At 40.7% G+C, this 16,789-nt stretch overlaps 1 protein-coding gene across 1 annotated transcript; it reads left to right on the forward strand.

The window, feature by feature from the left end:
• Positions 1 to 1,535: 1,535 nt before the first annotated feature.
• Positions 1,536 to 11,623, forward strand: LOC141283297 (NACHT, LRR and PYD domains-containing protein 3-like). Its single transcript, XM_073816581.1, has 10 exons — positions 1,536 to 1,639; positions 2,326 to 2,439; positions 2,696 to 2,791; positions 2,968 to 4,773; positions 6,807 to 6,980; positions 7,249 to 7,419; positions 7,803 to 7,976; positions 8,872 to 9,050; positions 11,377 to 11,387; positions 11,567 to 11,623. The coding sequence occupies exons 1-10, from the start codon at positions 1,536 to 1,538 to the stop codon at positions 11,621 to 11,623; spliced, it is 2,886 nt and encodes a 961-aa protein (XP_073672682.1).
• The last annotated feature ends 5,166 nt before the right edge of the window (positions 11,624 to 16,789 follow it).

Here is a 16,789-nt window from a genome sequence, read left to right on the forward strand (position 1 = left end):
ACCAGAAATCAAAAGGCTTACACGAGGTGCAACGTGAGTAATAGTGGTGAGAGGATTGCCCGCCAGCGACCAAGCCGTAATGGGCTCGGCGAGGAGGATGGTAGGAATGTTCCATCTGCAAGCCAAGGCAGAATCCAGGAAGTTCCCCTCTGCTCCTGAATCTAGAAGGGCATTGCCAGTATGAGAATTCCCCTGGAAGGAAAGTCGAAAGGACAGCTGAGTGCGTGAAGCTGGAGAGTTTGTGCAAGGGAAGGCGCCCACCAGGACTGTCTGTTCTACTGGTGGGCCTTGGCTTTTAATGGGCACTGAAGGACAAAATGGCCAGCCTTGCCACAATAGAGGCATAATACCTGGATGAAACACTCCTGTTTCTGCTGAGGTGAAAGCCTGAGACAACCCAGCTGCATAGGCTCAGCATCAGCTGAAGGAAAACTTGTGACATCGGGGGCGGTGGCCTCCCGGTGGCGCCACGAAGCAGCAGACTGAAGGCGCTGATGACGGCAATTGAGACGGCCCTCCACCCAGATTATCCAGCTCACAGGGAAGATCTAACGCGGCCAATTCATCGGCGATGGCATGATCCAGCCCTTCGAGAAAAAGAGCGCAGATCGCCCCCTCATTCCAGCTGCACACAGCCGTGAACGTCTGGAACTGAATAACATATTTGGTGACAGAGCTCCTCTGTGATAGACGAGATAACTGAGATGCCACTTCATCTCTACGAGAAAATCCTCAAAGGATGTACAGCAGGGGCCGAGAGAAGTGTGAGAACATAAGCCACTTTGGCCTCTTCAGAGGCATAACGCCGAGGCTGGAGAGAGAATACCAAGGAGCACTGAGAGAGAAAAGCTTGACAGGCACTCAGATCGCCATCGTAAACAGGCGGATTGTTGGCATGCGGCTCGGGCTCGAGAGGATAACCAGCATGGGGAACGGGACCCTGATTAGTTGACTGTTCTCTTTGGTTGTCCAGGAAAGATTGGCTTGCTGGGAGATGCTCCATGATGTTGTCCATTAAGTGCTTTCCATTAAAAATGTCTGCAGCCCAGAGGCTCTTTCCAAAAACAAGAGAAATCTTGTATGAATAGCGCATCAATCTTAGCCGGAAGCATTGGATGCCGGGAGGTAGTTTTCATCACAAATTGTTGGCCAATCAAAAGTCACAGATTCTCTCACATGCCCATGCCAGCCCAAGGACCTCCTTTTCTACATGCATTTATTTTCGCTTGACAGAAGATAGAGACCGCGCCGTAAAAAAAAAAAACAGGTCTCCAGTCATCACCATCTTGTTGGAGAAGGACTGCACCCAGTTCATATGATGACGCATCAGCCGATACTTTGATTGTCTTATTCGCATTCTACAGGGCCAGGCCAATTCTTGGGCAAAAGATCCCTAAGGAATTTATGTTTTTTTCGACCAGATGAGGAATAAATTTTTCCAGCTGGTTGACCATTTCGAGACAGCTCCACAGATCAATGATGTTTGATGTCTCAGGTGTCAATTAGACAGCGGCAGTCTTAAATGGGTCTGCATCATGCTTCTCTCGAGGAAACCCCCACACAAGTACATCGTCCATGTGACAGACTCCGTCCAGGCCCTCAGTGACTTCAGTTACCATGCAGTTTTAGAAGTGTTCAGGTGCCGATGCGATACTGAAGACCAGATGATTGAAGTAGTACTGCCCTAATGGTGTCATGAAAGTTGTCAGCTTGGCGGACTGCTCAGATAGAGGGATTTGCCAAAATCCCCTGTTTGCATTCAGCTTGCTAAAAATACTGGTTCTTACTAACAGTCCAAGGGTATGTTCAACAGACTTTGGGCACCACAACAATGGGTGCACACCACTTTGTGGGTTCCCTCTTAATCTTTTACTCTGACGTTACGTTGAGTGACATAATTTTCGGTCTCGAGTCTGTCAGTGTGTCATTTTTATATTGTTTTTGTTTAAAATTGGGGATTCATGTCATTAAGGTATTCATATTAGTTAGTCTATGAAAGAACTTTAGTTTATGGTCTCTGTATTAATATAGTAAAATTAAAAGATCATAAGTTTTTAAAAACAAAATATTAATACAGTAATTGTTATAGTTCAGCTGATCAGAAGAGATCAGAAGCAGAGTCCAGCTGTGTGTTTATGAAGAGTGACAAGTCTATAGGTTATCCACAACATTTCAGGTAATATTTCATTAACAGACATGAGTGAAATATTTGTTATGGTGTTTTATAATGTGATTATTTCATAATATATGATATTTGAACATTTTCTCACACTGAGACATGTCTATGAAAGTACTTAGTGTACCTTTAATCTCTCTCTGTTATAGTTCAATTCACCAGAAGAAATCAGAACCAGAGCCCAGCTGTGTGTCGATGAGGAGTGACTGCTCTATGGATAAACGAATTTATTTTAAGAGTGATGACACAAGGTTTAACCTCAAGTATTACATTTTTCGTAAAATATATGATTATAGTAAGATATTTTAAATTAAATTAATTTATTTCAGCACTATGAGCCAACATCTGGCTAGGAAATGCAGTGAATCTAATGACAATGAGCAGATAAAGAGTTATTTATTTATTTACATTTATTTAAATGTTTAATTTTACAGTTGTGACCATGAGCAGGTGCATTTTTAATAAAGTCAGAACTGTTATTAAGGTCATGAGAAATATGTGTTTGATTCTTGATTCAAGGTCAATCCTGCCACACAGATCAGCTGAAACAAAACCCGTCTGTAAGAAATATGACCAGTCTATGAATCAACCACAAGACACGTATCCTGGTGTCAGGTAAACTGTGGGATATTTTAATGCAGTGCTTCATCACACATAACTCAAATACATCATTAATAACTAACACACTTCATAAACCCTATCATATATTCAGTGTCTCATAACAGAAAACAAAGACATTTTGCTCTGTAACTCTGTAACTCATGTAATAATGTGGTACTTTAATTCTCCAGCCATGAAGCCCTCAACACGTTTAGATCAAATCTGCTGAAGAAGTTTGAGCGTCTGTATGAGGGAACAGTGACGCAGGGAAAGCCAACGCTCCTGAATGAGATCTACACAGAGCTCTACATCACAGAGAGTGAGAGTGGAGAGATCAGTAATGAGCATGAGGTCAGACAGATTGAGACACAATCCAGGAGAACAGCAACAGAGGACACAGCCATCAAATGCAGTGACATCTTTAGACCTTTACCTGGACAAGACAAAGCCATCAGAACTGTACTGACAAAGGGAGTCGCTGGCATTGGAAAAACAGTCTCTGTGCAGAAGTTCATCCTGGACTGGGCTGAAGGGAAAGAGAATCAGGACGTCCAGCTCATATTTCCACTTCCTTTCAGAGAAATCAACTTGATGAAGGACAAAACACTCAGTCTTTCAGATCTTCTTCATGTCTTTTTCCCTGAAACTAAAGAAATGGAAACATCCAGTGATGAGTATAAAGTGTTGTTCATCTTTGATGGCCTGGATGAGTGTCGTCTGTCTCTGGACTTTAAGAGTAAAGTGAAACTGTGTAATATATCTGAATCGGCCTCAGTGGACGTGCTGCTGATGAACCTCATTGAGGGGAATCTGCTTCCCTCTGCTCTCATCTGGATCACCTCCAGACCAGCAGCAGCTGATCTCATCCCCTCTGAGTGTGTCCATCGAGTGACAGAGGTACGAGGATTCAATGAGCCACAGAAGGAGGAATACTTCAGGAAGAGAATCAGTGATCAGAGTCTGGCCGACAGGATCATCTCACACCTGAAGTCATCCAGGAGCCTCTACATCATGTGCCACATCCCAGTGTTCTGCTGGATCTCAGCCGCTGTTCTAGAGAACATGTTGAGTCCAGCAGAGAGTGGAGAGATTCCCAAGACTCTCACTCAAATGTACACACACTTCCTGATCCTTCAGACCAACATCAAACATGAGAAGGACTATGAGAAAAAGCTGACAGATGAAGACTTGATCCTCAAACTGGGGAAAGTGGCTTTTCAGCAGCTTGTGAAAGGCAACCTGATCTTCTATGAGGAAGACCTGAGAGAGTGTGGCATTGATGTGACAGAAGCATCAGTGTACTCAGGATTGTGCACTCAGATCTTCAGAGAGGAGTTTGGCTTGTATCAGGGGAAAGTCTTCTGCTTTGTTCATCTGAGCATTCAGGAACATCTAGCAGCTCTATATACGCACCTCTCCTTTATAAACTGCAACAGAAATGTGTTTGAGCCAGTCACCAAACAGAGTTCACGATCTAAAGTTAAGCACTGGTCTCAACTCATGTTTAAACATGTTTCATTATCTGAGCTTCATCAGAGAGCTGTGGATGAGGCTCTACAGAGTAAAAATGGACATCTGGATCTTTTCCTGCGGTTCCTTCTGGGTTTGTCAGTGGAGCCTCATCAGATTCTCCTACAACGAATAATGACAATGAAAGGAAACAGCTCTGAAAGAAATGAGTATACAGTTCACTACATCAAGAAGAAGATCAGCACCATTGACTCTTCAGAGAAATCCATCAATCTGTTCCACTGTCTGAATGAACTGGGTGATCGTTCACTAGTGGAGCAAATACAACAGTATCTGAAATCTGGAACAATAAAGAAAGCCAAACTCTCTTCATCTCAGTGGTCAGCTGTAGTTTTTGTGTTGTTGACATCAGAAGAGGAACTGAATGAGTTTCGTCTTGATAAATTTGTTAAAATAACACAAAAGCCTGAAAATATGAACATTCTTCAGAAGTTGCTGCCTGTGATTAAAGAATCCAGATCAGTTCAGTAAGTGTCACTGAGAACAATTGCTTCACTGTTTAAACACTTCATTGTTGTCAAGACCAACCAAACAAGTGGAGAAGCAGCTCATATAAAGTAGTGTGAAAAAGTGTTCACCCCCTTCCTGATTTTTTATTTTTTTGCATGTTTGTCAAATTTTAATGTTTCAGATCATCAAACAAATTTAAATATTAATCAAAGATAACACAAGTAAACACAACATGCAGTTTCTGAATGAAGTTTTTTATTATGAAGGAAAAACAAAATCAAAATCCACATGGCCCTGTGTGAAAAAGTGTTTGCCCCCTAAACTTAAGCAACAACTGCAATCAAGCGTTTGCGATAACTTGCGATGAGTCTGTTACAGCGCTGTGCAGGAATTTTGGCCCACTCATCTTGACAGATTCAGCCACACTGGAGGGTTTTCCAGCATGAACCACCTTTTTAAGGTCATGCCACAGCATCTTAATAGGATTTGAGTCAGGACTTTGACTAGGCCACTCCAAAGTCTTCATTTTGTTTTTCATCAGCCATTCAGAGGTGGATTTGCTGGTCTGTTTTGGATCATTGTCCTGCTGCAGAACCCAAGTTCGCTTCAGTTTGAGGTCACGAACAGATGGCCGGACATTGTCCTTCAGGATTTTTGAGTAGATGGCAGAATTCATGGTTCCATTTATCACAGCAAGTCTTCCAGGTCCAGGTCCGTATTTTACTGTTGGCATGATCTTTTTCTGAAATGCTGCGTTACTTTTACGCCAGATGTAATGGGACACACACCTTCCAAAAAGTTAAACTTTTGTCTCATCAGTCCACAGAGTATTTTCTTGGGGATCATCAAGATGTGTTCTGGCAAAACTGAGACGAGCCTTTATGTTCTTTTTGCTCAGCAGTGGTTTTCGTCTCGGAACTCTGCCATCCAGGCCATTTTCGCCCAGTCTCTTTCTTATGAGTCATGAACACTGACCTTAACTGAGGCAAGAGAAGCCTGCAGTGCTTTAGATTTTGTTGTGGGGTCTTTTGTGACCTCTTGGATGAGTCGTCGCTGCGCTCTTGGGGTAATTTTGGTCGGTCGGCCACTCTTGGGAAGGTTCACCACTGTTCCATGTTTTCGTCATTTGTGAATAATGGCTCTGACTGTGGTACGCTGGAGTCCCAAAGCTTTAGAAATGGCTTTATAACCTTTTCCAGACTGATGGATCTCAATTACTTTCTTGCTCATTTGTTCCTGAATTTCTTTGGATCTCAACATGATGTGTAGCTTTTGAGGATCTTTTGGTCTACTTCACTTTGTCAGGTCCTATTTAAGTGATTTCTTGATTGCAAACAGGTGTGGCAGTAATCAGTCCTGTCTGTGGCTAGAGAAACTGAACTCAGGTGTGATAAACCACAGTTAAACGGGTCAGAACTCAACCAAAACACGGCTAAACAACGCATGTCATGTTTACTTGAGTTATTTTTTAATAAAATTTAATTTTGTTTGATGATCTGAAACATTAAAGTGTGACAAACATGAAAAAAAAATCAGGAAGGGGACCAACACTTTTTCACACCACTGTATACAGCAGCTCAACTCTCCTAAAATTTGATCAGTTAATGGAGCAAAACAGAAGCATACTTGAACACACTTTTGAAGACAACAATTGAAATCTACAAGGTTGTTTATATATATATATATATATATATATATATATATATATATATATATATATATATATAGTTTGTTTTTATTTTATTTTACAGAAGGCATCTGGAATGACAAGAGCTAGACTCAAACGTATATTAAAACACATGAACCTTCTGCCATTTCACAGTCCAGCAATTATACTCAAATTAATAGATTTTTATTTAATCCAATATTTAAAAAAAATATTTGTGTAAATGTGCCCATGAAACTTGGATAGTTTGGAAATTTAAGAAATGCATGTGTGTTTTTTTATGGTTTGTTTTAAATTATTATATTTGAACTGCAAGTTGTTGTTTATTATAGCAAGTTATTTGGTTGTTTTTTTAATAGCTGTTTGATTTTCATCTCTCTATAGGTTGAGATGTTGTGGTGTCACAAAAGAAGGTTGTGCTGCTTTGGCTTCAGCTCTGAGATCAAACCCCTCACATCTGACAGAACTGAATCTGTCTGGGAATAAACTAGGAGATTCAGGAGTGAAGCTGCTTTCTGATGTCCTACAGAATCCTCACTGTAAACTGGAGACACTGTGGTAAGATCATATATGACACACATTATGTGTAATAAACAGTGTCATTAAAAAAGACAGATTTTGCTTACTACAGACATTTTGTATAAAATACAGATATAGTGCATATAAGAAATATTTATCCTGCTTAAATGAGACTGGATGTTTTATGATCATTTTTTGTGTTCTGACATTTTAGGCCTATAATTTTGTGCTTTTATCTTCAATAATGGACTCACAGCTAAACTGATGTGATCTGAGAGAGTGAAGAGTGTGTCATTGTTCTCTACAGGTTGAGTAAGTGTGGTGTCACAGATGAAGGTTGTGCTGCTCTGGCTTCAGCTCTGAGATCAAACCCTTCACACCTGAGAGATCTGAATCTGTCTGGGAACAATCTAGGAGATTCAGTGAAGATGCTTTCTGATGTATTGGAGGATCCTCACTGTAAACTGGAGATACTGTGGTAAGATCATATTTGATTCTTAAACTTGAAGCACATTGTAAAGTATATTTGAAGTGTTCAGCCTCTTTCTTCTGCTGTGTGTTCAACTGACTGACCTGCAACACACAAGCTGCTCTTTACAAATGATCCCTTACTGAATACCTGCAAATGATGTATTCCATTACTGATCGCAGAATTATACATTAGGCACAGATCATTTTATCTGTCTTGAAAGTTAGATGTTTTATGATCATGTTTTGTGTTCTGTGGAATTTTAGACCTCAGTCCAATGATCCATCAAACATAGATTTGTGCTGTAATTTTGTACTTTATCTTCAAGAATGGATTCACAGCTAAACTGTTGTAATCTGAGAGAGTGAAGAGTGTGTCATTATTTTCTTCAGGTTGATTGATTGTGGTGTCACAGATGAAGGTTGTGCTGCTCTGGCTTCAGCTCTGAGATCAAACCCCTCACACCTGACAGATCTGGATCTGTCTGTGAATAAACTAGGAGATTCAGGAGTGAAGCTGCTTTCTAATGTACTGGAGGATCCTCACTGCAAACTGGATAAACTGTGGTAAGATCTCTCTGATATTAAGTCATGTCTTTGTTCTCTTTGTGTAAAACATCCTTTAATATTAATTCTTTGAATAAAATCAGACTCAGAATCAATGACTCTGATGAAGTATCTTTAATTACTGCAGAGGGTGAATATCCCAGAGGTGTAAAGTTGAACAGACAAGAGTCTGTTGTGTTTAGTTTTAACAAAATACTACAGTGATCAAAGAGTGAATGAAAGTTATAATCTCTTTAGTGTTTAGCATTACATTGATAAAGACCCTCAAGTAAAATAACCAGTGTTTTTCCCTGCTCTATCAATTGTGTTGTGTTACTCTTATATCAGGGATGGTAAACTCAGTCCTGCAGAGTTTTGCACTGACCCCAATTAAACACCTGAAGCTAATCAGTGTCTTTATTATTACTAGAAATTTACAAACAGGAGTTTGATCAGGGTTGAAGCTAAACTCTGCAGAACAGTGATCCTCCAGGACTGATCACATCCCTGTATTATATCCTGATAAAAGCATAATTTAAGAAAAGTTAATCAAAGTGGAATATAAACACCAAAGACAGTAAAGCTGGAGGTAAATGAGTGAAGAGCCAGAAGAAAAGCTCATGAACATGATCTCAGTGCATGTGTAGACAGTAGTTCTTTCTTTGTACATGAAGACCTTGAGTATCTCTATTGAGTTCAGCACATTTCTATTCAGCTCTGTGTGTCTGTTCAGTCCTGAAGCACATGACAGTGTCAAACAGCACCATTGAGCATCAACATGCATAAATCTCATTCTATCAGCAGCAGTATGTGGCAATGCTTGTCATTATATCTCCTCTCCTGCTCTGTGACCAGAGTCAATAACAAACTACACACACTTCATCTACAATTAAAACGGTGTCATTGTTCTCTACAGGTTGAGTTATTGTAGTGTCACAGAGGAAGGTTGTGCTGCTCTGGCTTCAGCTCTGAGATCAAACCCCTCACACCTGACACAACTGGATCTGTCTGGGAATAAACTAAGAGATTCAGGAGTGAAGTTACTCTCTGATCTGAAGGATGATCCATGTTGTAAACTGGAGACATTATACTATTGTGAGTGTTTGTTTATTTAAAGTTTTTATTTAAAGTTCAGTAACAGAGCTCCTGTGTGTGTGATTGGAGAATATCAGATAATAATTCAGCTCCACTTTAGTCTCTGTACTTCAAACTGTTTAATAAGAGTTTAATTCTGTGATGTGACTGATCTATGAATATTTTCGGTAAAAGGCATTCTAATTAGCAAGTAGTTAATAGTGTGAATTGGTCCTTAAAGGTCCCATATTGTCAAAATCTAAATTTCCTGGCTTTTTTCATGATCACTGAGATCTAGGGACTATGTAACTACCATATAAGTTTCAAAACAGTCAGTCCACAGTAAACTGCACACAGCCTGCTTAAAGTAGCCGTTCCTTTTCACGAGCCGCTGTGACTTCCGTAAAGATGTGACGTCCGATCTACTCACCGCCTTCAGTCACCAACCACCGTCCCACCCTCCTTTTGTCAAACCCCCAGACATCGCGTCCATGTTATCGTTGAGCAACAACAACACGAAAACAAGTCGAGAAAACGCTGTTCAGTCCATGGAAGTCAGGAAACTACATCATTACACTGGCTTCAGAACAAGATTAATATAAGAGACCAGAGGCACGTCAGCTTTGGCCTCTGTAACAGAGAGTCTGAGGAGAGCGGATCCAAACGCAGCATTTTATTAGACTTAATAAAGACAGAACAAACACACAGGGGCAGGCAGAAATCGTAGTCCGAATAACAGGCAGAATGGTCAGGGCTGGCAGCGAGAATCAAACACGAGAGGGAGTCCAGGAATCAAAACACGGGAAAACAAACACGGGAAGAAACGCTCAGAAATGTAGCCGGGGCAATACAAGACTTCGCGGTGAGTGAAGTGTGAGTGCGGCTTATATGCTGTGTTTGAATGAGCTGCAGGTGTGTGTGGGTGTGTCAGTCCCGAGTATGAGGGATTGTGGGGAATGTAGTGAGCTGTGCCAGTAGTGAGATGTAGGAGTCCATGTGGTGGGAGTGTGACACCTGGTGGTGAATGGACAGAACGGCTACAGACCCGTTTTGTAACAGCCTCTTTCACACAGCCATTCTGGAAAATACACGGATAATGTCTTTCATGATTTGTTCCGGAGTTGTTTGATTTGGTTCATTCACAGTTGTTTTCCGGAATCTGTGCGTGCTTTACACACAACCCATAAAGACATGTGACGTTTGGATGTGAGATGTAATGCGACGCGTACATTTCACCAGGGACTGGGGCTGCAAATTAGCCTTTGGCTAGAAGCCTATACGTAGAGCATCAGCTGCATGAAATTGTAGCAATGTTATACTGCATTGTCCCTGTTAAATAAACTAATAAAATAAATAAACTGAAACTAAGCTGATGAACAATCTGTGTTTCAGTGCTGATAGTGCGGAGCTGCCTGATCGCTGATTCATTCCACTTTGCACGTATGTTTTCGTCGTGAAGAGTCGCATGATAACGTGCATCATCACTACAACACTGCCTTTATGGTTCTGGCTTTTGTTCACACAGCGCTCGTTCCCGTAATTTTCCGGAATCAACGCGCATTGTGAAAGGGGCTTTATTAAAGCAACAGTTACGTAGCTTAATGCATTTGGTGTTTGAAAAAGAAAAATACATTAATGATCATTCTGAAATATCCTGTTGAGTATCACCAAGCACAAACTGCTGGTTTGGTCTGGCCAGAGGAGAACTGGTCCCCCGACTGAGCCTGGTTTCTCCCAAGGTTTTTTTTCTCCATTTCTGTCACCTGTGGAGTTTTGGTTCCTTGCCGCTGTCGCCTCTGGCTTGCTTAGTTGGGGACACTTTCCAGCGATATCGTATACTATTTGAACTGAACTGACGATGATATCACTGAATTCATTGATGAACTGCCTTTAACTGAAAATTGATTATCTACAATAATGCGTTACTTACACACTATTGTGCTGTTTAAATACTGTGCAGTTGCTTTGACACAATCTGTATTGTTAAAAGCGCTATATAAATAAAGGTGACTTGACTTGACTTGACCAAGCCAGCCTGTCTCTCTCTATGGCTCTGGGCAAGGCCATACATGACCGTAGTTACCTGTGGTTGGCCTGGCTGTCCGTCACTCAGAAAACAACAGGTCAATCAGAAGAGATGCTCATGAATATTAATTAGATGGGCCAAAATCGACCTGTTCTTGACAGAGCTCCTAAAAAAGGAGCTGTAAAAATATATTGAGATGGATTTTGGCACTTATACCACAAATATACATTCTTAAGGACATCAACAACTAAAATAAACCTCCAGAAATGCGTACAATATGGGGCCTTTAAAATAGTGATACCATATTTTCATCTTTTCCAGTGTCTCTGTGTGTAAGTGATAAAGAGAGAGTTGTTGATCATTTACTGTTATCAATCAATGATCAGTTGTTCATTCATATCTCTGGCTGTAATATGAATATACTGTGTTTTTCTGAAATGGATCTGCTGATGTGATGTGACAGCAGTAGTGTCTCATACTCATATCTGACTGTCTGCGTGTTTTATTATAGGACTCTCAGTATAGAGACGTCAGTCCAGTTTCTTCAGGATCAGCTGATGGTGAATAAGGAGCCGCTACAGAGACGTCAGTCACACAATCAACAAAGACTTTTTTTACTGGCCCATGAAACGTAAAGATGATTAGCTCACTATTGCAGCAGTGTATGGTTTATCAGTGTTCTTCAAGATAAAGATTTCACAAGGTATTTTTCATGTATTTTTCATAAGGATAATGTATATTTATAATGCAGCGCTCATCAACATAGCCTTTATTAAGTTATTTCAAACACTCGATTGATGCAATAACATAAGTTTAGATTAAAAATGCTGTCATTCTCATATATTTTTGTACTTTGATGCTTCATTAAGTAGTGACAGGAGAGAAAAACAATATCAATGGAAAAGTAATCCTGTGGGTGAGTCTTCATCTGCTATAGGGACAATTGTTTCTCATGCCAAGAGATGGGTCATGGTCCTGAACCCAATGCTGCGCTGAGGATGACTGGCCTGTGTGGGGAAAGGATGATGAATAAGTGCATTATTTCCATGTGTATGGTGCGTGTACAGCATATGATGATGTGTAGGGGTAAAGGGGAATATTTTTACCCCTTGACACTGTTTCAAGAAACATGGGGAAGGGTAGGCATAAAGGGTAGGGGTTTGTGAAGGGGTATAAAATTTAATTGGGATTGGGCCTTGCTGTCAGCAGAGGTTGCGTTGGGCCTTCAGCTCTCAGATGTCCCACTTCACCACAATATAAGTACAGATCTTTAAAGCGGTGTACATGCTCTTCAGCTGAGAGATGTGTGCACCTGACTTGCATTGGTTCAGTGTCGGCAGCCACTGGGATTGCGTGACTGAGAGGGCTAGTAAATCAAATCAGTTTTCTTGAAGGAATCCGAATATCCAGATTGATAAACTGATCTAGCGTCTTCCCCTCATCCTGGGCCAATTAGTATTAGAGCTTGATGCTTAACCTTGATTCTAGCATATCCTCCACCTACACAGTCTGTGCTGCGCGTGTGGGGAAATTGAAAGCAAATTCCACGGCTGTATTTCTCCTGTGGCATAATGCCTGAAACTGATCCCAGGTGTGCTCTCTTCCTTTCGGTGCTTAAAAACCTTTTGCAAACACTGCATAAAGTCATTGAAGCTAGTGTGGCCAAAACCTTGCTTCGCCAAAACAGCTGTGGCCCAGTCCAACGCTTTCCCAGTGAAGAGAGACAGAGGAGGACTGGCCCTCTGATTGAGCCTGGTTTCTCCCAACTCCGATGGAGTTTTGGTTGCTTGCCAGTCGCCTCTAGCTTGCTTAGTTGGGGAAACTTAATTTCCTACAACATTGTCGTCATGATTGCACAGATATTTGAACTGAATTCAGCTGGATGATATCATTAAATTCAATGAACTGACTTTAACACACTATTTTCCTTTTTTATACGGTAAAGCTTCTTTGATACAATCTGTATTGTTAAAAGTGCAATATACAGGGATGCAAACAGAGGTATGGTCAAAAAGGAGTGAGATTATCGAAGGCCGTGCCCCCGCAGCAAATATCATATAATTACATTGCCACCAACCTCTGCCATCCAGGGCTCACCCTATACACATACAAAGTTCTTTATATGAAAATACACAGATTCTGTAACATCAAAAATTTTACAGCCCTCATCCACTTTCTGCACTGTAAGTGCCTGGCTCTCATCAAATTCTCTCATTCTGCAAATGAAAAGTTGCATATTTTAGCCTCAGTGTGTAGTAGGGCTGTCCCCGAATAGTCGAAGATTCGATGCATCGATATGCGGAGCCTGATTCGACCACCGATCTCACAGTCGAATCTTCGCGGGTGAAACGAGCATCATACCATTTTGCCAATATGGGGGTGCTCAATGTCTAATTGCACACAGAACTACTGGTTTTGTACGGTTATATTAAGTTATATACAGCCTTTGATTATGATAATGCAGTAAAAACAAAAGTGAAAAATAAGAAGCGTTCAATAAATATTTTTTACGTGTTTGTAAATAAATCCAACCACCCCTGTGACTAATTTAATTTTCACTTTCCCTGATGCATGACGAGATGAGGACCATCTTGACGGCAGGGATGGCGGCGATCACACCGAACGCGTTTTTGCAGTTGGAGGCGCCTCTTTTGAATGGTTTTCTGTTGGCAGTGAGAGTTCTGCACGCTGTTTATGCGCCCAGGGCACCTCGCGTTTTCGCCGCCTGCTGCGCCTCGCGTTTTGCAGGAGCGCTCTGAGCGCCTGAAGTTGAAAAAAAAAATCAACTCTGAGCGGAAAAACGCCCAACGTCATTCGCGTTCTTTTCCATTGTCCAATCGAATGAATGGAGAGGCGGGCCTTCTGTTGTGATGGCGAAAGTTTACCGTTGCTTAAAAAGTCCGGAGACTGCAAGAAATGGAGGAGAAACCTTTGGTGTCTATCGTGGGTAACCCGGAGCTGTATTATTTAGGGTTTCTGCTAATATGACAGTTTACTTAACAGCAAAAAAACTAAGATTTTAGAGCTCTCGCGCTATAATCCTTTGAATTGACTGACAGGACAGCTGTTTTGGTCGTTGCTTAGCAACATAAAAAAACCGCAGCACACTGCTCTTTCATTAAAAGTCACCAAAAAAGGCAGTGCTGTGCGCCTCGCGTTTTTAGAACTAAAAGACGCGTTCTGTGTTTTTATTAAAACCTAAATAAGTTTGTCTGTCAGTTGGCAGGCAGTTTTGGTCGCTTATAAAATAAAATAAAAATAGTTTTACCCTCCTGCTGACTATAGTGTCGTGCCCCTCCCAACCCATTCACACACGCACATAAGCCTAGATGATTCGACTATCGGTCGACTATAGAAAGATTCGAAAATTCTGATTCGACTATGAAAATTCATAGTCGGGGACAGCCCTAGTGTGTAGCATAAAGCGACCTGACATCTATAATCAGGACGTCTGGATACCCTATACCAGGGCTATTCAATTAGATTCATTTGAGGGCCGGATTATCGAACTGAAAATTTGAAGGGGGCCAAGGGCTGGGGGTCGTCCTGAACTCTTTCTAGGGAGGCCTATACAATTACATTGAAATGCATATTCACTAAAATTAATATTACCAACACCAGCATCTATAAAAGGTTAACATTAGTGCTGTCTTTCAATCAATAATAAAAAAAAAAAAACACATTTTTTCTGTAATTAATCATGATTAATCGCATATTTATATAGTCAAAATTTCACACTGAACCTCCAAATTAAGGTAGAAACAACATGAAGTATATTTTAAATATGTTTAATGTCGTCTTTTTACCAAGTAGCCTATTATTAATGAAGTATTGATATCAATACTGCTACTGGTGTCTCTATTAAATGAATTTTCTCTCAGTTTTACATATTAATTATGTCCATTACAACATTACAGTATAATTGAAAGCCAATATTTTCAACATTTAATAGGCTCTGAAATATATAAAAACTTTTAATTTAGGTAATTTTAAAACGATCTTCACATAAATCTATAAATTGTAATTTGACATAAGTGTTTGTTTACCACAAAGTATATTTTGGCCATCAAAATAACATTCAAATTGGATCATAAGAGCTTTAAAGTGCTGAAAATAGTTGTGCAAAAAGCTTGAAAGTCATTTAAAAGTGCTTAAATTTGTCTCTCAAAAGGTTGTACAAACCCTGAAATGAATACAGTAATAACATTCGACTATGCTTAAGTTGGTGTTACTTCTGGTTGTCTGACATAGCCTACATCAGCGCTGTTAATAACAGAATTCTGAGCAGAATTTGAATGATTCTCCCTAGATCTTGCAGCAACCTTAATTCATTCTGGGTGAATTCAAACACTTTTCACTGGATCTCGCAGCACAATCAACTTTGTCGCAAAATCAACTTTGGTTCTCGAGTAAAGGCTGTTCTGAGCTCGGACAAGCGTGTTTGTGTTGTGGTCCTAGCTGATAAACGGTCCGCGCTGCGTAGCTCAAACGTGGCGCGCTTCGGTTTCTCGTTCGTTTCGTTTGCCGTTTTATGTTTCTCATATGAAACAGTAATAGCAGCGCTTATGAGTTGAATAACGCGGTGGTCGCGCCAGTGCGACAGCTCACAAAATTTCGCCGCACCGGCATAAAAAATGCGACCAAGTCTGGAGCCCTACAAGCGCTTGTTAAATCTGCCGTCTATTTATGTTGCGGTCTCCGGTAGATTGTTGTTGTTCTTGGCTCTCTTGCTTTTCTTTTTTGGCTGGCCTCGTTTGCATCCCTGAATATAAATAAAGGTGGCTTGAGAAATCTTACTTCATTGGGATACAATGCACGCAGCTTTCCCTGTCCGCACAAACGATTGGATATGCGCCTAGCACACTTTTACGTAGGTTAAACGATTCAACTATTATTGTGATATGCTTCAAGTTTTTTATATCTGTGTATTACGTTTAACTAATTTCTGATTTGGGAGTGATTTGTTTGTTACAGAAATGTTAGGCTACCTTATTAAAAGTATTGCTTTTAACAGACCTGTGTGTTTTGTATCACTAACGCTGTGTCTGTCTGTTCTCGAAGAGTAAGCTGTGCCTGCATGAGGCGCGCCTCTTCCAACTCGCAATATTCTATTAAAATGTATTAATTCTGAACGTTCAATTCTGAATCGTGCGTCCATATTGCATCAAAATGCAATGCTGCACTCCCTTGGGTCCACAGCAAAAATCGATTGAATGAACTGTTCTAGATATAAAAAATATGGACCTGCACTGTCTTCACTTTGATCTAAGTGTGGGGATTCTTGTGGGAGTCCTCCACACTGCTCTCAGAACCACTGTAGCTGTTGCTCTCAGTGTGTGTGTGTTTACATTGTCGGTGTGCAAATCAGCAGAATTTATTCACTTAGTGTCACTCCCCCTTTAATGCAGTCTCCGCCTTGTCTCCACACTGTACCCCACCCATTACCCCCAGGGAACAACGCCTCTTCTCAGAAAGTTTTCCAAACCAGAGGTGTGAAAAAGCACCTCTGAAACAGGGGGGGTGTCTTGACACTTCAAAGGCGATTTTCTCAGTGTTTAGACTTTTGCACTCTCACATTGCAGATTTTCAAATAGTTATATATCTGCCAAATATTGTCCTATCCTAACAAACCATAAATCAATAGAAAGTTTATTTTCAGATGATGTATTAATCTAAAAATGAAAAAAAATTTGACCCTCATGAATGGTTTTGTGGTCCAGGTTCACATATGCAT

This window comes from Garra rufa, chromosome 13 (assembly GCF_049309525.1).
Source record: "Garra rufa chromosome 13, GarRuf1.0, whole genome shotgun sequence".
Taxonomy (NCBI): Eukaryota; Metazoa; Chordata; class Actinopteri; order Cypriniformes; family Cyprinidae; genus Garra; species Garra rufa.

Coding starts and splice junctions, on each gene's coding strand:
- LOC141283297 (XM_073816581.1), top strand. CDS start 1,536: ATGCTTCTCTCGAGGAAACCCCCACACAAGTACATCGTCCATGTGACA. Junction 1,640..2,325: donor GCAGTTTTAGAAGTGTTCAG/GTGCCGATGCGA, acceptor TCTCTGTTATAG/TTCAATTCACCAGAAGAAAT. Junction 7,977..8,871: donor TGCAAACTGGATAAACTGTG/GTAAGATCTCTC, acceptor TGTTCTCTACAG/GTTGAGTTATTGTAGTGTCA.